Source organism: Aspergillus ambiguus (genome assembly GCF_047715705.1).
Source record: "Aspergillus ambiguus strain CBS 117.58 unplaced genomic scaffold BDV59scaffold_36, whole genome shotgun sequence".
NCBI classification, from domain to species: Eukaryota; Fungi; Ascomycota; class Eurotiomycetes; order Eurotiales; family Aspergillaceae; genus Aspergillus; species Aspergillus ambiguus.
In genome coordinates this window covers 270,572-290,072 of record NW_027395549.1, presented here as the reverse complement: position 1 = coordinate 290,072, position 19,501 = coordinate 270,572, and the positions used below count along the sequence as shown (strand labels likewise).

General features: G+C 53.1%; 8 protein-coding genes across 8 annotated transcripts; 6 read left to right on the top strand and 2 right to left on the bottom strand.

Moving 5' to 3' along the window:
* Window positions 1–203: 203 nt before the first annotated feature.
* BDV59DRAFT_185595 (carotenoid oxygenase family protein) lies at window positions 204–2,292 on the top strand. The gene is made up of 2 exons (XM_073690873.1): window positions 204–549; window positions 627–2,292. The coding sequence occupies exons 1-2, from the start codon at window positions 509–511 to the stop codon at window positions 2,188–2,190; spliced, it is 1,605 nt and encodes a 534-aa protein (XP_073544816.1). The 5' UTR covers window positions 204–508; the 3' UTR covers window positions 2,191–2,292.
* A 447-nt stretch (window positions 2,293–2,739) lies between these two features.
* On the top strand, window positions 2,740–4,028 carry BDV59DRAFT_101730 (FAD-dependent oxidoreductase). Its single transcript, XM_073686435.1, has 3 exons — window positions 2,740–2,971; window positions 3,022–3,133; window positions 3,188–4,028. Exons 1-3 carry the CDS (start codon window positions 2,838–2,840, stop codon window positions 3,935–3,937), a joined length of 996 nt encoding a protein of 331 aa, XP_073544815.1. The 5' UTR covers window positions 2,740–2,837; the 3' UTR covers window positions 3,938–4,028.
* A 29-nt stretch (window positions 4,029–4,057) lies between these two features.
* BDV59DRAFT_101718 (nicotinamidase) lies at window positions 4,058–5,121 on the top strand. The gene is made up of 2 exons (XM_073686434.1): window positions 4,058–4,213; window positions 4,266–5,121. The coding sequence occupies exons 1-2, from the start codon at window positions 4,163–4,165 to the stop codon at window positions 4,932–4,934; spliced, it is 720 nt and encodes a 239-aa protein (XP_073544814.1). The 5' UTR covers window positions 4,058–4,162; the 3' UTR covers window positions 4,935–5,121.
* A 54-nt stretch (window positions 5,122–5,175) lies between these two features.
* On the top strand, window positions 5,176–6,730 carry BDV59DRAFT_185587 (GIG1 family protein). The gene is made up of 4 exons (XM_073690872.1): window positions 5,176–5,809; window positions 5,872–6,054; window positions 6,113–6,297; window positions 6,365–6,730. The coding sequence occupies exons 1-4, from the start codon at window positions 5,563–5,565 to the stop codon at window positions 6,506–6,508; spliced, it is 759 nt and encodes a 252-aa protein (XP_073544813.1). The 5' UTR covers window positions 5,176–5,562; the 3' UTR covers window positions 6,509–6,730.
* Window positions 6,731–7,627: 897 nt separating this feature from the next.
* Window positions 7,628–9,320, top strand: BDV59DRAFT_195338 (OSBP family protein; the record flags this gene model as incomplete). Its single annotated transcript, XM_073692543.1, has 7 exons — window positions 7,628–7,745; window positions 7,814–7,919; window positions 7,979–8,089; window positions 8,150–8,428; window positions 8,491–8,740; window positions 8,797–9,110; window positions 9,161–9,320. The coding sequence occupies 7 exons, from the start codon at window positions 7,628–7,630 to the stop codon at window positions 9,318–9,320; spliced, it is 1,338 nt and encodes a 445-aa protein (XP_073544812.1).
* A 449-nt stretch (window positions 9,321–9,769) lies between these two features.
* Window positions 9,770–11,517, bottom strand: hosA (histone deacetylase HOS2). Its single transcript, XM_073686433.1, has one exon. The coding sequence runs from the start codon at window positions 11,444–11,446 to the stop codon at window positions 9,992–9,994; it is 1,455 nt and encodes a 484-aa protein (XP_073544811.1). The 5' UTR covers window positions 11,447–11,517; the 3' UTR covers window positions 9,770–9,991.
* A 366-nt stretch (window positions 11,518–11,883) lies between these two features.
* BDV59DRAFT_209974 (isocitrate lyase/PEP mutase family protein) lies at window positions 11,884–13,093 on the top strand. The gene is made up of 2 exons (XM_073695497.1): window positions 11,884–12,124; window positions 12,181–13,093. Exons 1-2 carry the CDS (start codon window positions 11,990–11,992, stop codon window positions 12,955–12,957), a joined length of 912 nt encoding a protein of 303 aa, XP_073544810.1. The 5' UTR covers window positions 11,884–11,989; the 3' UTR covers window positions 12,958–13,093.
* Window positions 13,094–13,206: 113 nt separating this feature from the next.
* On the bottom strand, window positions 13,207–19,140 carry BDV59DRAFT_209971 (ankyrin repeat-containing domain protein; the record flags this gene model as incomplete). The annotated part of the gene is made up of 13 exons (XM_073695496.1): window positions 13,207–13,554; window positions 13,632–15,799; window positions 15,842–16,312; window positions 16,352–16,672; window positions 16,709–16,814; window positions 16,848–16,938; window positions 16,969–17,926; window positions 17,988–17,993; window positions 18,023–18,089; window positions 18,157–18,393; window positions 18,442–18,504; window positions 18,692–18,896; window positions 19,013–19,140. The coding sequence occupies 13 exons, from the start codon at window positions 19,138–19,140 to the stop codon at window positions 13,207–13,209; spliced, it is 5,169 nt and encodes a 1,722-aa protein (XP_073544809.1).
* Window positions 19,141–19,501: the final 361 nt, after the last annotated feature.

The following is a 19,501-nucleotide window of genomic DNA, read 5'->3' as shown; positions in this document are numbered from 1 at the left end:
GGATGAGGTGTTTTAAAAGGGTTAGCACGTGATCCGGAAAATCGGCGCCGGTGGTCCGAGGTCCAGGGGGGGTGGTGGGCTGACCTGTAGTCACTGAAAAAGAAGCGAAGAGAGGCCGTGGTCACGTGGGATGACTAATCCTATCATCACCGCCAGATGTACAGCCCAGTCTCACCCGATCCTGTCTCCTTCACACGCATCCTAAATTAATGATTACTGATCTTTCCGTTCTGCCTCGGCTTCATGACTGAAGATAGTAAGCTGTTCAGTTATCATAATTATGATTCCCCCGATTATGATGCCTCGACAGGGGAAAATAAGAACCAACAGCATCTCCCAAAACAACTAGCCATTAATTATTGGTCCATTATATGTTTTTTCCAGTATCCCAGAGAATGATAATTCCTGGACTCCTCATATCAAACCCGCTCGATAACATATAGGTACTCCATCTATCCTAGTACTGCACTTTGCTCCATTGCAGATATGTCTGGCAATAAGGCAACCGATGCCTCGCATCATTTCAATAACTGGCCCAATGAGAAAGGGGTAGGCACAACCGACATTTTGGACAGCAGCGCTCAACTGAACAATCAATAGTTTCAACCCAACTACGAACAAAAAAGCCCGGTTGAGCTCCAAGTGATTGGGGCGATCCCAGCATATACCACGGGAGTTCTCTACAGAACTGGCCCAGGTCGGTACAAGGTCGACACGAAGGAAGGAAACACCTTCCGGATATCTCACTGGTTTGATGGGTTTAGCCAGACTCACCGGTTTCAGCTGGTGGTTTCAGAAGACGCCGGATCGGGAGTGCGAGTTTTCTATAACTCGCGAATCGCTACCGACAGATTAGTTGAGGAAGTGAGAAAAACCGGAACCTTGGGCCACTTTAGTTTTGGTCAGAAGAGAGATCCTTGCAAGACCATGTTCCACAAGGTTCAGAGCTCCTACGAACCAAGCCAAGAGGCATCAATCTCCAACGTTGGCGTGACATTGTCTATCAATATGCCTGGGTTGGAGAGAAACTGCCCCAACAAGCAGGGAGGTAGGCGCTGGGACGATATCACGACGCTATACGCGAAGACCGACTCTTCCAGATTCAAGAAAATTCACCCTGAGACACTGGAACCAATTGGGCTAGCCGAACAGAAAGATCTCCACCCTGACCTGGACGGCCCTCTTTCTGCCTCACATGCTAAATCCGACCCAAAGACCGGAGACGTTTACAACTACAACATCGGCTTTGTCCCACAGCCGACCTATCGTGTGTTCTGCGTCTCTGCCACAACAGGAGAAACTACCATTCTCGCAAGCTTCACCGCTGCACCCGCGTATCTTCATTCTCTCTTCTTAACGGAAGACTATGTTATAATCAGCGTGTGGAACGCTCACCTTTCTCCGAAGGAACTCGCAAAGGGCTCCCTCATCGAAGCCTTGGAGCCGTTTGATGCTTCCCAGCCAGCAAAATGGTACGTTATCGACCGCAAATATGGGAAAGGTCTCGTCGCGACGTACAAAAGCCGCGCATTCTTCTGCTTCCATAGCACCAACGCCTGGCAGGAGCCATCTTCAACTGACCCCTCTAAATTCGACATCGTCGCAGAGTGCGTTATGTTTGAAACTTCGGATGTCCTGCACAGACTTTACTACGACATGCTGGTGTCATCGTCTCCGGAAGCACAGAAATCCTTTAAAAGACATTTCTCTGATTCCAAGATAACTCGCTTTCGTCTGCCCTTGATCCCCTCTACGCCTATTGCTGTACTCCAAACTGCATCAGTGGACTGGACAACAAGCGAAGTTACCTCTCTTGAGCTCCCCACCCTCAACCCGGCATATATTACCCGTCCGCATCGGTATACATATGCTGTGGTAGGCCGAGGCAAATCAACATTTTTCGATGGAATTGTTAAATTTGACAGCGAGACTAGGGAGGTAAAGTTTTGGCATGAGCAAGCGCAGTCGCCTGGTGAGCCTATCTTCGTTCCTGACCCGAAAGGGAGAGCAGAGGACGCTGGTGTGCTTCTAAGCGTTGTTCTAGATGGTATGACTGGAAGAAGCTATCTGTTGTGTCTTGATGCAAGATCAATTACTGAACTGGGCCGAGCCCAGGTGGATGGTCCAATTGGGTTTGGATTTCACGGTCAGCATATTCCTGCTGGTGGGGTGCCTACGGGAGACTTTTAAGTTCCTAGGTAGTTGAAAGTTATTGTGCGACAGTAGTTACTTGCTAAAGTTCTTTCCAACTCACAGCCCCAACCTCAACCGATTTGTAGAAATGAAGAGGGGCCTAAATATCTAGATCCTAGACTCTCCCGGGTCGATGGAGAGGATTATAGCACTATCTCTCCTCGAAATAACCTTAGGCTGGGCCAAGATAGCGGGCACGAAGCGTGTGTCATTGATAGTTATAGGCAAGAATGATCACTGGTAAGGCCCGCCACAGTGGCTAGTTTGACTCGTAGCGACGGTCATATGATCTTCTTCGTGTCCCAATTTATGTTGCCGAGGCCTTGTTCCTTCCACACTCCTACGGGTCCACGTTTCAACAGACCGTGCAATCCTGGGGTAGATCGTGACGCAGAGTTTATTAGGCCAGGGGCAAGCAATACCGAGATGGAAGATAACAACAATCCCCGCTCGAAGCAGCAGTTCCGCAGTGTGGGTATCTCACTATCTCTACACCATCTATTGGTCTGATACTGCGGGGTTGGAGTAGAGCAAGGCGCTCCGATCCGATAATGAACGAACCCCAAGGATAAAAGGGGCCGGAGTACCCGGCCACCTTCTCAGAGTACGGCTCCATTGAAGAGGATCCGTACGAACTACTAGTTATGGACGTGGTAATCATCGGCTCTGGCGTCATTGGACTGCTGTCAGCGCATTATCTCACTCAAGCAGGCCACCGAGTGACTATCGTTTCCCGAGATCTGCCCGGTGATGACACGCAGGATTGGGCAAGTCCATGGTATTATAGTTCAATCATCATGACATGGATAAGAACTGACAAATCTATAGGGCGGGCGCGGCAATCTTTCCGCACCCTGATGCCAAAGGGCAGGACCTGCAAGAGGAGACTTTCAAGAAATTCTGGGCGTTGGCTCATCGGGATCCTACAAGTGGGGTGCAGGTATTGCTTGCGAATCAGCCGATATGCTTCTCTCTATTGACTTGATTCCGCCAGATAGTCAAAACAACAGAGTATTACGATGACCGAGCCGACGACTCGAGCATCTGGTACAAGAATCTCGTACCACAATACCGGCGGATACCCTACCAGGATCTCCCTAAAGGAGCGAAGATGGGCTTCCGGTTCTTGTCCATGACTGTCAACCCGGCTCGATATCTCCCATGGATTATGAAGCAGCTGAAAGACTCAGGCGTGCGCTTTGTTCGGAAAGAGGTTACGTCTTTCCGCGAAGCGATGCAAATATCCGGCGCAAAAATTGTGGTAAATGCGTCCGGACTGGGGGCGTTTGAACTCAGCAACGACGAGGAAGTTGTAGCGGTCCGCGGCCAGACGATGCTCGTGCAGGCGGACTTCGATGAGCTGATGATGTGGCAAGGATCACATTACACCTACGTGATCCCCCGGATGTACACAGACTGTGTCATTGTTGGTGGAGTGAGCCAGGAGGGGAATTTGGATCGAAGGGTAGATGAAAGACTGCGGCCAGATATCCTGGCACGAGTGAAAGCGCTCACGGTAGGATCTCTGGATAGTGTTGGACTAGATACCCACGTCAAAAAGGATATCGTTGCCTTCCGGCCTGGCAGGAAGGGGGGATATCGGCTTGAGACCGAGGGAAACGTTGTCCACGCATATGGATTCGGGGCTCTAGGATATACGCTTAGCTATGGGGCGGCCAAAAGAGTGCGGGACCTTGTAGAATCATTGGCACAGAAAGGAGGCGAGGAGAAAAGTCGTCTTTAGTTGTGGGAGAACCGAGACATGTAGAGTTATACAACGCAAATATGGCCGTGGGATGCGATGATCATGTGACCATACTCCGAGTGGAATCAAGAGGGACAGTTGAAAGTTTGACAGTGGTCTGTAGGATGAAGCATACTTCTGTCGGATACTTCGAAACTTCCCGTCCCGCATCTTCCCCACGCTTACCCACTAATCCATACGGAAACTACCTCCACTCTTGCCACGATGAAACCCGCTCTGATAGTGGTTGACATGCAGGAGGACTTCTGTCCTCCGGTAAGCGACCACTTCCAGAATCAGGATGACTTCTAACCGTTTCCACGAGCAGAACGGATCCCTCGCGGTGCATGAAGCACGATCCATAGCACCTACCATCAACACGCTCCTCGCGAACCCCGCCTTTGCCCTGCGCATCGCAACCCGCGATTACCACCCGCCAGACCACATCTCCTTTGCGTCAAACCACCCGGCCCCAAACAACCGCCCATTCGAGAGCTACGTCACCATGACCAACCCAGCCCCCGGTAAGCAGGAAGAGACCAAGCCGCAGCGGCTGTGGCCGGTGCATTGCGTGCAGGGCACGAAAGGCGCAGAGATTATCCCGGAGATCGACGACAGCCGGATCGACCTATACGTGCGGAAAGGGCTGAACGCGCAGGTGGAGATGTACTCGGCGTTTGCAGACGCGTTCGGGAACTTCAAGACGACGGATGGCGGCGACGAATCCGTCGACATCGATCTCCGATCGTTCCTGACGGATAAGAACATCACTGATGTGTTTGTAACCGGGGTCGCGGGCGACTATTGTGTCAAGTTCACGGCCATCGACGCCGCCCGGGCGGGGTTCAACAGCTACGTTGTTGAAGATGCGACGCGGTGTACGGTGCCTGGACCGGAGGGTCTGGAGGGGCCACGGGAGGAGTTGCGTGCGGCGGGAGTGAGCATCGTTCGGTCTGATGGGCCGGAAATTGCGGCGCTCAGTGCACCTGTTAAGTGATATGCTGTGCAGGGCAGTTTGATAGATGATTGGGAGCAACGAGATATGATAGAACTTGCAGTCCTACTCGGCTGGCTATCCGTATATGAAGGGGAAGTCCATACTGCGGAGATAACTGCCGGGGTAGCCCGGGCAATGCGATGCTAGTCTCCGGGGTGCTAATGCATTAGCTTACGCCACATGGCACTGTGTACTCGGTAGCCCTGCGCTTAAATGCAGGTATCCGGTAGTACCTCTGGTGGATGGACTGAAATTCAGATAGACCCGGGTTACCAGATAGAGAAGATGGAGAGCGGCCGCTTTCGATATGACAGGCCCCCCACCGGGTGGAGTGAAGTACGTGTTGCTCCTCCAGGTCCCTTTTCTTCAACATCAACTCTTCCTTCAACCGACCTCGAGTCACCGCAGTCACCACCCCATGACGCAAGGAGTCTGGACAATCTTCATTGGAAGGCGGGTCCATTGATCGACGATCTTCGAAGCCGCCACGCAAACCGGAGGCCATTCCCGACCGTTGAATCCCGATCCGCGTACCGTGGACTCGGTCGTCCGCTGTCTACATATCTCTACAGAGCGAGACGCTCCAAGTTCCTACATATCAGATCGCAAGTGAGCTCAGCGCGACGTAATGTCTCACGGGGTGAAAGTCTCCGCGCCGGTGGCGACCCTGACGACACGGGAGAAACACTGTACGCCGGAGACGCCACAGTCATCACCATCCCTGCCGTACTGGTTGGTCAACGTTCCGCGCGCCAAATGGACGGCCGAGTGCCCTAGCTTTCTCCGCAACCAGTCCGAAAAGAATATCGGCATCCTCGCGACTCCCGACGAGAAGTATGTGGCGCAAGGGTGGGAGTTGGTCAAGGAGATCGTAGGTGCGGACGGGTGGTTTTCCACGGGTGATGGGGATCGGTGCTGACGATGCGAACGCCTGCAGCAACCAACCGGATTGATCGATTCCAACGACTTCCCAGCAGTCTGCGGAAGTATCTTGAATACAAGGAACGGATCGTGGCGGAGTATGGATCGATTATGCGGTTTATTATCAAGGAGCGACTGGAATGGGGCGACGGGAAGGCCGAGGATTTGAAGGCACGAGGGCGACCATTCGAGTTTGACGGTGAGTTGATTGATAACTGGGGTCGGTCACTGGAGATGGGCGGCTGATGGATTGGCAGAGGATATCCGAATTCTCTACAACGACTGGCCGTACGGGGTCGAGAAGGGGATTGTGCATCTGGTGGTCTGGACCAAGTTTGCACTGGAGGACGACGCCGCGACGGATGACTTGACACCACGCCAGAGGCAGCAGATCGATGAGTATGTGACGAGGGTGTTCCGATCGCGGATGCCGGGCGACGAGGTATGTATCGATATACCCGGATTGGGATCGCAACACGGGTTGGATCAGGTGACTGACAGAGGGCAAGGTCATCTGGTTTCGCAACTGGAAGTCACTCAAGTCGGTGCATGCGGTCGAGCATTTCCATGTCATGCTCCATCATCCGGATGAGGCATTTCTGAAGGAGATCACGCAGGGGGATGTTCCGTTGATCGCGAGGGTGGATGTATAGGGTGATAGATGGGCGACTGCGTACAGAGTAGATATCCTTAGATTTGTCCACCAATTTTCAAGCAATCTATTTTCATCTCTTTTCCAGTTTCTTTCTATCTATTTCTATCTATTTCCGAGATAGGGCCCAAAGACAGTATTGTAGTTAGCCAAACAGGATCCATGCAGAACCCTAGGGACCAGGCTGCCCGTAGTAGATCTCAACCCAATCTCAACCTCCTACAGAACCCCTCCCTCCTTTTTCCTTCCCCTGACAGGAGAATCCCAATCCAAACAATCCAAATCCCAACAGGATACGGAAGAGACAGAATCACTGCATGATGACGCAGGACGACCCCCACTCGCCAAGCCGGCAGCCCCTCCTGGCTGGCGCGATGATCGGTGAACAGCGCCTCGTGGGCCCAACGGGTGAACAACTGGGAAGAGGGTCGGGCGAGAACTGAGGCGGTCAGGGTTTGACTGTCAGCCAGATCCGAGGAATTCACCCGGGGATCAGGAGGAATGAGGACGACGAGGCCGGAGAGGAGAAGAGGGGAAGAGACGCACGATGAGAGGGCGGGGGAGCTGCACAGGGACGATCCAAAGTATGTTTGGGGGGGAAAATCTTCGAGGGCAGAGCGGATGGATGATGGGTTCGATGAGGATTGAGACAGCAAACCGGAATCCACTGGGGGTCTATCGCTTCATATAAAGCTGTCACTTCCACACAGTCCCTCTCGTCCTTTCTTCTCTCCCTCTTCGATCGTATTCGGCGACCGACGCTTGTGACGGACGACACAAGGGAAACCTTCTGCAATGGCCCTTCGTTAACACGGATCTCATCTGTCTAAACCCTGCTCTTGTTTTCTCTTCGTATCCAAAGATGGTGTCGTTGGTCGAGCATATCCGGCGGCGGTCGTCACTGAGTGAGTACTACATACTTCCCTAATCATCAGAGTAGTGGTGGATGACTGCGGCCAGTGAACTGCTTCCCCCACACGTCATTCCCCTCCCAACTTTCTTCCTCCCCATCTCTCTCTCTCTCTCACCCTCCCTCTTCTGCCTCCCCCCATCGCTCTCATTTCTCTCCATTCTGCCTCTCCCACCCCTTCACTGCCGTCTCTCTCCATATTCGCCCGTCATGTCTGCTGACTGGGGCTCTTTTTTCAACATGTCAGGCACTCGTTCGTCGCTCGATGAGCCCAAGGCTGAAACCACCAGCGGCGATGACGAAGTCGTGGAACCGGATCAGGGAAATGGTATGTTTTGCCCATGATCCCTCCATTTGCTCCCAACAGCTCCCCCCGGATCGCTGACTCCCTCGTAGTCCTCACTCACATCATCTCCCAGCTCCGACCGGGTGCCGACCTGAGCCGGGTCGTTCTCCCGACCTTCATCCTCGAACCCCGATCCATGTTGGAGCGTATCACGAAGTAAGTGCGATCACTCGGGATTCACGAAAGATAATCCACTGACCCGACGGGATCCCCAGCTTCATGGCTCACCCGGAGACCCTTCTCCCCATGCCCACCGTCGAGGACCCGCTGGAACGCTTCGTCTCCGTCGTCAAGTTCTACCTGAGTGGATGGCACATTAAACCTCCGTACGTCTCCAGCCTCGGAAGCTCGGAAGGGGGATGTCTTCGCTAATGATCTCCTTGCAGAGGCGTAAAGAAACCCCTCAACCCCATCCTCGGAGAGACCTTCACCTGCTACTGGGACTACCCCGACGGCACCCGCGGATACTACATCGCCGAACAGACATCCCACCACCCTCCCAAGTCGAGCTACTTCTTTATGGCCCCCGAACACCACATCCGGATCGACGGAACCCTGAAGCCCCGCAGCAAATTCTTGGGTAACTCCGCTGCCAGCATGATGGAGGGGATCGCCATCCTGCGCTTTTTGAACCATGGAGAGGACCGGGAGAAGGGCGAGCGGTAGTACGTATACTGTCCCCCAGCTGGCCACTCCGGCGGTTCCGAGGCTGACCTGGTGTACCTAGCATCCTGACCCAACCGAATATGTACGCGCGTGGCATTCTCTTCGGGAAGATGAAGTATGAGCTGGGTGACCACAGCTACGTCCGATGCCCGGAGAACAACCTGGTTGCCGATATCGAGTTCAAGACCAAAGGTTACTTCTCCGGAACGTACAATGCAATCGGAGGGACCATCAAGAATGAGGCAACCGGAGAGGTCTACTACGAGCTGTCGGGTCTGTGGAACGGCGAGATGGATATCAAAGATGTTCGGGTGCGTATTACCTATCGTCGCATTCGCTGCTCGAGACCACCAACTGATCCCCGTAGACGCATGAGAAGACCCCACTGTTCGATGCAACCCACGCAAAACACACGCCACCCTCCGTCCGTCCCATTGACCAGCAAGGTGAGCGCGAGTCCCAGCGCTTGTGGAGGAGTACGGTGAAGGCGATCATTGCGCACGACCATGAAGCGGCTACCGACGAGAAGACAAAGATTGAAGACCGCCAACGAGAAGAAGCGGCAAAACGCGCGGACGAAGGTGTTGAATGGCATCCACGGCTCTTCCGCCCAACCCAGGGCGGTCCTGACGGTCCTGACGAAGGCGAGGAGGACCTCGACTGGATCATTAATGCAACGATGTGAGATCCTTCATCGCGGTAACCAATGTTCTGGACTGACAGGCTTGCAGTGACCCGCACGACCCCGAGACTGCGACGAAGCAGATCCTCGCGATCGCACCGATCCTTGAGGGACAGGTTGAGTCGACCCAGTTCCAAATCCCCCCACACCACCCCAAGTCTGACGGCGCGACATCCGATCAGAATGGTGCCAACGAGAGCTTGATATGAGCTCTGGCAATCAACGAACGGCCCTGACTACTGGCACCCCACCCCCCGGCCGGACCGAACGCCGAAGGAAACCGGAAACGAGAAAAAGAGGAGAGAAAAGACAAAAAATGGTAGAGCAATCCTGGGTCAACCACGACGTAGTTAACCTGCGCAGAAGCCCTAACACACCCTAGACCGTGAGACGTTAATTCACCCGGGGCCACCACTCATAATGCCCTTGGGTCTCACCGCACCAGCATCGAATCATGACTCATTCCAGCGTACATACGTGACTCAAGGCGATATCGTGTTCAACACCAGGTCGTGACCGATTTGCCTACCAAACAACTGTATTGGATACCCGATTGCAATTTATTGAACTTCTCTGTTAACCTATTATTGATATATACTTCTATTGATTGATTTCTGTTGTCATACCTCGAGGATAATACAGGTGGGTTCAGACGGGAGAGCGGAGTCACGGCGGATGAAGATACATTGGACATAGCATGTTAAAAAAAAATATTACTCGTATCTGCTTGTTATTATAAGTGAAAGTTCTGGACATGTCTTTCCATGCACATTCGATATTATACAGAACCAAGGGATATCTCGCAATATATACGCAACGCCAGCCACCAACACCCAGACCGTAGAAGTACATAAGACAAAATGGACGAGACAACCGAAGATTAAGAAGGATACAGCTCCCCGCGGGTGCCAACCGCCTTCTCCAACTCCCGTCGTCGGCTGTTTTTGTTGGCTAGGCTACCAGAGCCTTCGCGCTCCTCATCAGCGAGCGCAGTCTCCTCCTCGATTTCCTTCTCGGTATCCTCCCGCAGGCCCAGTATATCCGGCGGGATGAAGCTCATCTGCACGCTGGGCGCGCCTTCGATATAGCGCAGCTGTTCGCGGATAGACTGCAGAAGATTGTTGAGGTAGGAGCGCGGATTCTTGTTCTCTAACTTGCGCATCTCCGACAGCGGCGGGAAGAGGGAATAATCCGGGCCGAAGTGATTGCGGAACTTGACGACGTCCGGGATGACGGGGTCGATGACGTTCTGGGCGTCGATGAGGATGGAGGTTTCGTGGGCCCAGGCGCGCGAAACATTGCGGGGCGTGTACCCGCCGCCACCGACAACGAGAAGGGGCAGGTTGAAGGTCTTGACGAAGGCGACGCAGGCGCCGTGGGCGGCGACGTTGAGGTTGAAGCAGCCGAGACGGTCGCAGCCGAGGGAGTCAGCACCGCATTGCAGCACAATGGCGCCGGGGCGATAGGTGTCGACGCACGCGCCGATGACATCGCGGAAGAGCTGGATGTAGGATTCGTCGTCGATGCCGTCGTGCAGGGGCACGTTGACGGCGTGGTGGGCGCCCGGGTTGAGCGGGTGGGTGGGGCCAGTGCTGTCCAGGGCGCCGGTGCCGGGGAAGAAGTTATCCTTGTCGTACTTGTGGAAGGAGACGGTGAGGACGCGGTCGGTGGACCAGAAGGCCTGCTCGACGCCGTCACCGTGGTGGACGTCGATGTCGATGTACATGACGCGCGGGTGGAGCCGCAGCAGCTGCAGGATGCCCAGCACGATGTCGTTGACGTAGCAGAAGCCGCTGGCCTCGGCCTTTTTGGCGTGGTGCAGGCCGCCCGACCAGTTGACGGCGATCTCGGCCTGGTTGTTGCAGAGCTTGCGCGCCGCGTCGACCGTTCCGCCGGCGTACAGCGCGCAGTAGTCGTACAGCCCGTCGAAGATCGGGCAGTCGTCGCCGAAGTTGAACCGCGCGATGTTCTCGCTCTGCTCCGCGTTCTCCATGTCGCTGGGCACCACTTGCCGGAGGAAATCGAGGTAGTCGCTCTTGTGGAACTCCGCCAGCTCCTCGTATGTCGCCGCCCGCGCGAGGTACAGGTCCATCGCGTGGTGCATCCCGTACGCCATCACCAGCTGCTTGGTGAGGGTCAGCCGCCACGGCTTCATCGGGTGCGACTGGCCAAAATGGTGCAGCTCGACGGCCGGGTTGGCGTGCCATGACACCCGGTAGCCCTTGGGACGCGGCAGGCCATTGCGCTGGAGCCGTTCAAGGGTGACTTTGTGGTCGTCGGTGAGGGTGGGTGCGGACGGAGGAGCGTATTCTTGGACAATGGCCGATCGAGCCATAGTGGGGGGGTGTTGATTCGCGGGACTATGGCATGGCTTGTGAGGGTATGTTGGGTGGAGGTTCAGAGGTGAAGATGAAGGTGAAGATGAAACAAGCTTGACTGGATGGAGCCAAAACCACGTGCTGCATGCGGCTGGTGTCTTAGTCAGCGCCACGCTTTACGCCACATCCTCAATATCAATACGAGCATTAGGGCAGCAGTGTATATCCTGTCATTCGCCTACATCGGGCGAACCATTCTACATTTCGCTTGAGATTCGGCCGGTAGGAACCATATCTGAATTTTCCGCCTTTGCTTTGGCGACGAGAAGGGCCCCGTATACAAGGATGGCCACCCCGATGTCGGATCCAGCGGCAACTTTACCCTCGCCGCCGACGCTCTATAAAAGCCGAGGTCGCGATGCCGTCGGGGTATCTGTGCTCACCACGCAGGAATTATAAATCAACGGGCCCCCAGGCGATAATCGACTCCATTGCTCTTATCCTTTCCTCTTTACTCAACCCCCGGACAACCCTTAATTTAAGCTTAATCCATCCCAACCATGTCAATGGTCACCGCCGCCACTAAGCTTCGCCGCAGCCTCGAAGACCCACAATCCTTCATCGCCGCGCCAGGTGTCTATGATGGTCTCTCGGCGCGGATCGCCCTGTCCGTCGGATTCGACGCCTTGTACATGGTGCGCTGACCCCTTCCGATACCAATAAACCTCCCCTTTCTAACCGAGAACCACAGACCGGTGCGGGCACCGCGGCATCCGTGCATGGCCAAGCCGACCTAGGCATCTGCACGTTGAACGACATGCGCGCCAACGCCGAGATGCTCGCCAACCTGTCGCCGTCGGTGCCGGTCATCGCGGACGCAGACACGGGCTACGGCGGGCCGATCATGGTCGCCCGGACGACGGAGCAATACGCCCGGTCCGGCGTGGCGGGCTTCCACATCGAGGACCAGGTGCAGACGAAGCGCTGCGGCCATCTCGGCGGCAAGATCCTGGTCGACCGGGACACGTACGTGACCCGCATCCGGGCGGCGGTGCAGGCCCGCCGTCGCATCGGCAGCGACATTGTCGTGATCGCGCGCACGGACGCGCTGCAGCAGCACGGCTACGACGAGTGTCTGGCGCGTCTGCGGGCGGCACGCGACGCCGGCGCCGATGTCGGTTTCCTGGAGGGGATCACCTCGCGGGAGCAGGCGCGCCAGGCGGTCGTCGACTTGGCCCCGTGGCCGTTGCTGTTGAATATGGTCGAGCATGGCGCCACCCCGTCCATCACGGCGGCGGAGGCCCGTGAGATGGGCTTCCGGATTGTGATTTATCCGTTTGCTGCGGTTGGTCCCGCTGTCAAGGCCATCCAGGAGGGTATGGAGAAGCTTAAGCGTGATGGTATCCCTGGTCTGGAAAAGGACATGACGCCGCAGATGCTGTTCCGGGTCTGTGGGCTGGATGAGAGTGTGAAGCTGGATGAGGAGGCTGGAGGGGCGAGCTTCCAGGGAGGTGTGGATTTGAAGTAACCTGCAACGGGAATGCGTATCATCTGGAGATGGTATCTTTAATTTTGATGGTGAATTGCTGTTGTGCGTCAGTGCACTTACTGATGCTGGACCGACGGACTCTTTACGGGGTTTGGATAGAGAGACTTCTACTAAGCATATCATGATCATCAGACCTCCCTGTCAGACTATGATGCATTGTAGGAAGCATTGTCGCAAAACACTTAAATACAAGTTCGCAATTTGTCCACCAACGACGATGGCCACTCGTCACGGACCCCTCTCCACGTCAAGCGTGATATCAAAATCATCGTCCACTGAAAAGTTCATGATAGCCTCCATTTTAGGGTCGACAACCACAGTAGCGTCACCATGCTCACTCCCAGGCGGAGAACTGTGCCCATCCGGCCTTCCTTTCGAATCACCATCAGATGGCTGATCCTCTGACTCTAAAGGCTCCTGTATCTCCGGTAGCGCCTCCACAATAACTCTGAACGTATGTGGTTCTCCAGTCTCTTGCTTGAGGTATCCGTGATAGATGTCGATATTCCCATGACACTTTTTACAGACGTGAAAATGGCTACAGGTCTCACATTGCAGTACGGGTCCCCAGATGGTCTGCCGAAACAAAGTTAGAGTCCCCACACTGGTGACATTTACTCTTAATGAGGAGCGTGGAGCGGCGAGCTACTCACATTCCAACAAATATGACATTGGCGAAACTCTTCTCCCTCCTCATATGGTCGGATCAAGCGCCTCGTCTTGTCCTCCATGGCTCCCGCCTCGCGAAGGAGACCCAAAATCTCATCCGAGGCGCGATGCAATTTTGCCAGCTCAAGCACCGTAAAGGTCTCGTCTTCTCGCCCCATGCGACAAGATCTCGACACATCAGCTCCGCTCTCGATTAGGAATTGCACTGTCTGCGGGATATCATAGGGCTCAGAGTATCTTTCAGGACGTAGTTCGCGTTCGGGACGAAGCGCCCAGTGGAGGGCTGTCCATCCATCGATATCCGACTCATTCAAACGCCTGTGCCGGTCCTCAGAGGAGCGTTCACGAGCCAAGATGATCTCCACTGTCTGTACGTGACCGAATTGGGCAGCCCAATGTAAGGCGGTTTTCCCTCCAACGTCTTCAGACAAGAGAGTACTGTCGCCTAGTAGCGCTGTTTCGAAGACCTCCCGGCCATTCGCTGCGGCATAGTGAATAGGAAGCCTGTTAAGGCAGTCTCGTTCATTCAACTGAAGACCCTCGCTAACTAAATAGTTGATTGTGCTGGGTCCAGAGTACAGAGAAGCGGCGCATAAGAGGGTGGAGAAGGGCCAGCGGTAGGTGGCATGCACGTCGGCACCATTGGCTACCAAAGTTCGAACAATCTGGTCAATATCATGGACAAACTCGTTGCGGGCGTCTACAGATATGTCTGGCATGCAGGCTTCCATGAGAGGCGTCGGCCCGAATCCCGGAAGCTGCTGGTTGACATCCGCCCCTTTGTCAAGGAGCACGGTGACTGACCCGAGATCAAGAAATGAACATGCTAAATGTAAGGCTGACCCGTCTTTTGAAGAAGAACGAGATATATCCAGATCCGGTCGAGCGAGAAGAAAGCTTATGACCTCGTACGGCTCGTCAAGGAGCATGGCTACCATCAATGGCGTCCAGCCGTCGGAGGACTGTGCATTGATATCCGCACCTGCCCGTAAGAGACGCCGAATACATTCAAGGTCACCACCATACACAGCACTTATTAGTGGCGTTTCGCCATCGCCATCACGTTGCTCTATATCCAGAGCACCACGAAACTCTAGCAAAATGGCTACTATGTCCGGACGACAGACATTAGCGGCAATGTGGAGGGGGCTCTGACCGTCTTTGCTTGTCGTTTCTGTCAAACTGGCACCTGCGTCTGCCAGGAGCCTAACCACCTCAGCATTGGGCCGATGACCTGACGCAACGTGAATAGGCTTCCACCCTGAGGCGTTACGGTGCTGGATGTTGACTTTCCTGTCAATAAGATATTTAACAACCTCAGGATTCTCTTTTATAACCGCCGCATCCAAGACTGTCTCCCCATGAACATTTTCCAGTTCTGGATTAGCCCCGGCTTCCAGAAGCATACCAATTTGCTTAAGGCCCCTGTCTATGGACAGCTCGAGAAGAGTGCGCCCGTCGCCAGTGAGGGTGTCCAAAGGAGGCTTCTTCAAGAGCAATTTTTGGATAACCTGCTCATGTCCATTGATAACGGCGTAGTGCATTGCACTTTTTTGTTCATTGTTTGTGGTGCCCACACTGGCATCGTGTGCGAGAAGCCATTCCACCAGCGCGGTGTTTCCGGTGCTGGCGGCCCACATTAAGCCTGAATTTCCGTTCGAGTCTACCTTGTCAATATCCACTGGCGGCGTGTTGTCGACGAGCGCATCTAGAATGGCAATTATTTTCTCGATACTAATATCCGGGTCCATGCACATTTCAACCACCAATGGAGGCTGACTCAATTCATGGTTCGGGTCCGCACCATGTTCTAGGAGAAGACGAACACAGTCAACGCTTTCACCTAGAAACGTGGCAAACCAGAGTGGAGGATCCCTATCGCCTGGTTCACCCATGGTAGGGCTTGCATGATTCTCGAGCAGGATACGGACCGTGCGGGTGTGGCCGTGGGAAGCTGCAACAAGCAGGGGGGTCAGATCGTCCGAAGAGGGGTTAAAGTCGACTGGAGCGCCTAGATCAATAAGCGTCTTCACCGTCGTCCATTTCCCCGAAAAGGAGGCTATGTAGAGAGGAGTAGGATAATGCTCCATTTTCAGAAGGCCTCCGTCCTGGTTCACCAAAGCACGGATGGTGTCGCTTTGCCCGAGCCCAGCTGCTGCGTGAAGAGTATTAAGCCCTCCGTCATTAAGGATACGGGAATCTGCTCCAGCCTCGAGCAAAGCCTGAACTATCCGAGAATGACCAAGAAGTGAAGCCAGGTAAAGCGGGGAAGGGTATTGCGCGGATACCACATCCTTGGGATCGGGCGGCACTTTGGCCTCTAAGAGAAGCCCAACAAGCCGGTCCATGTTGAGCCATGTTGCTCTCCATAGCAACTTTGAAAGCCATTTTGTATCGCCCACCCCGGATTCTGCAGTCGTGCTGTCATATTCACCAGGAGTCTTCCCACCAAGTGTTCTAGCAAGGATAATATCATGGGCAGTTTTTAAAGCAGCATCTTCATTCCCAACAGATACAGCCCACATTAGAGTATCCATGGAAACATCATCATTTGGGTTGAGGGGCGTGTTTGGCAGTTCTCCAGAGGTAAATGTAGTAGCCATGGCTCTCACCTTTTCACGAAGGATTGGGTCGACAGTTGCCGTGCTGAGGAGGACGGAGAAGGCTGAATTCACCATTTCTGGAGACCGTGAGAAAGGGTTACTCATTGCCCAATACATTCTTGCCCAAGGTGTGAGGGGTTGCTCTGCCGAGCAGAAGATCAACTTTAGCTTTTGTAGAGCTTCAGGATATCTTCCAAGGTGATATGGGAATGCTGTAATGGCATAAAAAATGAAATCCTCGCCGTCTGGTTGCACTGAAGGTATAAGATGGTTATCATCATCGTTGTACAGTAAGATATACCGATCGTACATCGATATTAGACGGTTGCAAACGTCGGCAGTTGTGAGGTAGAAATTGAGAAACTCGAGCATCATTGCATGAGCCATTGGCTTCAACTCATTCCACACGTACTTTGGATCATCTTCAAGAAGAATATCCCGGACGGATTGCCAAATACAGACTTTGTCATGGCCGAATTGAACCAGAATCGATAACCATGACTTCAGCATCTGAAGAGTTTGCTCCATCTCAACGGAAGTAGTGCTAGAAACAGATTCATATCCCTGGCCTCGGTCACAATGGCGAAAGAGGAGCACAATTTCCCGACTGCTTAATGATCGGTGGCCATGTACTATCCAGGTTAGGATCCACCGCAACCCTTCTTGGTCAGGGACTGATCGGAGTATCCTGTCGAGTACAGCAGCCGGCGGAGCTGACGGATGCACTTGGTCTAGAAGGGTGCAGAAACTAGACCATCCAACTAATGATGGGACATCAGGCCAATTGGTATGGCGTTGAATGAGAAAGAGAATTTGTTTTAGGCTGGTTTTGTTTATAGCCTCCAAACCCTGCAGGGCTTTTCTCACTTGAAGTGCACCATGGCCTGCAGGGCAAAGCTGGGAAACAAGGTTAGCAGGATATGATTGCTGCAACGTCGATGACGTTAAGGCCTCGTCAGACATGTTTTCATTGTGATCGTACAAGTACCATGAGCTAGTCCTTCCGAAATCTGCCAGTAATGACAGCCTGCGTCGTGAGGTTACTATAACCTTAAGATATGAATCCGAACGTTCTGTGAGATCTTCAAGTAGGTTCCAGAGATATTTTCGAGCTGCCGGTTCACATTCATCGATGTCGCGTAGTACTAATAGCGCTTTGGTTGATATAGACTGCAATAGAAAAATCTTTAGTAGATTATCGAGATCCTTCATCGTCCACCCAATTTGGATGTGGTACAGGTGAGAAAAAGGGCCAGCCCATCGACGGCCTGGGTTTGCTTCAAAAGCACAGAGGACTTGAATGAGGGCGGAGCATATCAAAAAGTCAATGCTAGCTCGCGTGGGGTCTTGAGATGAGAAAGTGAAGGACAGGACTGGAATATCATATTCCTTTCTCTCTTGCAGCTTTGTCTGGTGGAAGAGCAGTACACCATCTGCCAAAGATTTTGACTGTTTTTCATCCCGACCCTGAATGTATAAGACTGGTGACCTTGGTATTGTAGACCAGTCTGTATATGCCTTGCTTGCTACCACCCTAGGGAAGGGTTCGGGGGTCTCAATGACATGTTGGCACTGCGGCATTGCCAGTGGCAAGAGCATTCGTTGCAGGGCTACCCATTGCGGGGAACTAGCCCAATCTGCGCAAAGGAGAATTAATAAGTGTTTGCTGGAACCAACTTAAGAGTAGTATAAGGGTGCGAAAGATTGAGCGGACTCACTTTGTGTTCGATAACATACCATGTCCTTCAAACCATGAACAGGTTCGTGTTGACTATCAGGCGTCCCCTGCACCGCGATCTCAGTGGATACACCAAGGGTTGCAGTAAAGAAGTCAAAGATCTAAGTTTCATTAGTGAGGATCTCATCTAAATTATACAGGCCATTCTTCTCGCTGTGTGATACATACTATATCCGCCCCAGCATCCTCATTGGAATAGATGCTTAGCACACGGCTGCGCAACGTGATGCGAGAACTAAGAAATACCTCTGTTGTTTCGACGGAGATCTCTGCCAAATATTTTACGGACAATGGTGTCAAAAGGGAAGCCCAAGGGGCATTCTCTATATATTCTTCCAGAAACTGCCACAGCTTGGTCTCGAGGGCCCCGGGGTTTCGTCTTCGCTGGAAGCAGTCCCAATATACCTGCGTTGCTTGTCAGGGGGCGGTATATTCTGACCAAGGTACGCATACAAACTGCACTGTGCTGTAGAAGATACCGATCCATTGTTCCTTCGACGAGGCAATCGCGATAGCCTTATGGGCTGCACATCAGACGGCTTGGACGTTGGAAATCATTCGCAGATCATGTACCTTTTTGACGACCAAAGCTCCTAAGTCATAGGCGATAAATATACGAGCCGGATGAACTTCCTTTTATTATGATTTAGATCTCTTTTACTGTATTGTGGCCGGTTTGAACCATTACCAGCAGAGGACTTACTTTATCGTACGTGCTAGAATCTGCTATGCCGTTCAGTAGCTGTAGCGCCTGATCTTGAATTCCATCAAAGACTAAATCCCCTAGAAACAGTGTCGAGACATTGCATTGGAAAAAAAATTCTCTTTTCCGAGAAGATACCGAGTTCCCGATAACGGTATCCAGCTCCAGCCGGCGCCCTGCATCTACTCCAGCTACATGGATGATGCTATTAACTGTCAGAGAGAGAGAGGAGGAGGGAGAGACAGAGTAAAAAGAGTAAAAAGAGTAAATGAGCGATCTGATAAGCAATCCAGATTAGAAAATTTGTCATTGAACACTTACTCAAGGTCTGGGACTCTATCATCCTTGTCCGGCTGGGAAGGTACAGTGTTCACCAACGTAAGGCGAGGTGCGGTGCTGTCGGGGTCAGCAGTGTCCAAAACACTTGATGGATCTTCATCGACGGGCATATTGTGTCGTGACTTGATCGACGAGTGAACTTCCGCTGGTCATCAGTGCGTGAGATGGTAGAAGGGCGTTTGAAGTGTATTGTTTTCCCACAGGTATTTGTCTAGTACATGACTAAGTTCAGTGCGTGTCTTCCGGACGAAAATCCCTTTTTCAAAAGAGTGGTTGGTGATTCAGCAAGAAAAGAGCCAGCGAAAACCGCCTCTGGAGAATTCGGAAAGCACGTCAGCCTCGTGAAGTGCATGGGGCCATTTGCGGTAATTGGTCAACCATCGTGACTGTTTGCTGTCGCCTGCATCATATTTCGTTGCCCCTCTCTTCCTCCTGTTCCCTTCCGTTGCCTTTTTTGGTCAACGGATGTGA

Excerpts from the sequence above, each read along its gene's own strand:
- BDV59DRAFT_185595 (XM_073690873.1), top strand. The coding sequence starts at position 509 with ATGCCTCGCATCATTTCAATAACTGGCCCAATGAGAAAGGG. Across the intron at positions 550-626 it reads ACTGGCCCAATGAGAAAGGG|CCCGGTTGAGCTCCAAGTGA; the intron begins GTAGGCACAACC and ends CGAACAAAAAAG.
- BDV59DRAFT_101730 (XM_073686435.1), top strand. The coding sequence starts at position 2,838 with ATGGACGTGGTAATCATCGGCTCTGGCGTCATTGGACTGCTGTCAGCG. Across the intron at positions 2,972-3,021 it reads CAGGATTGGGCAAGTCCATG|GGCGGGCGCGGCAATCTTTC; the intron begins GTATTATAGTTC and ends ACAAATCTATAG. Across the intron at positions 3,134-3,187 it reads ATCCTACAAGTGGGGTGCAG|ATAGTCAAAACAACAGAGTA; the intron begins GTATTGCTTGCG and ends TGATTCCGCCAG.
- BDV59DRAFT_101718 (XM_073686434.1), top strand. The coding sequence starts at position 4,163 with ATGAAACCCGCTCTGATAGTGGTTGACATGCAGGAGGACTTCTGTCCT. Across the intron at positions 4,214-4,265 it reads AGGAGGACTTCTGTCCTCCG|AACGGATCCCTCGCGGTGCA; the intron begins GTAAGCGACCAC and ends TTCCACGAGCAG.
- BDV59DRAFT_185587 (XM_073690872.1), top strand. The coding sequence starts at position 5,563 with ATGTCTCACGGGGTGAAAGTCTCCGCGCCGGTGGCGACCCTGACGACA. Across the intron at positions 5,810-5,871 it reads GTTGGTCAAGGAGATCGTAG|CAACCAACCGGATTGATCGA; the intron begins GTGCGGACGGGT and ends GAACGCCTGCAG. Across the intron at positions 6,298-6,364 it reads CGCGGATGCCGGGCGACGAG|GTCATCTGGTTTCGCAACTG; the intron begins GTATGTATCGAT and ends ACAGAGGGCAAG.
- hosA (XM_073686433.1), bottom strand. The coding sequence starts at position 11,446 with ATGGCTCGATCGGCCATTGTCCAAGAATACGCTCCTCCGTCCGCACCC.
- BDV59DRAFT_209974 (XM_073695497.1), top strand. The coding sequence starts at position 11,990 with ATGTCAATGGTCACCGCCGCCACTAAGCTTCGCCGCAGCCTCGAAGAC. Across the intron at positions 12,125-12,180 it reads GATTCGACGCCTTGTACATG|ACCGGTGCGGGCACCGCGGC; the intron begins GTGCGCTGACCC and ends CGAGAACCACAG.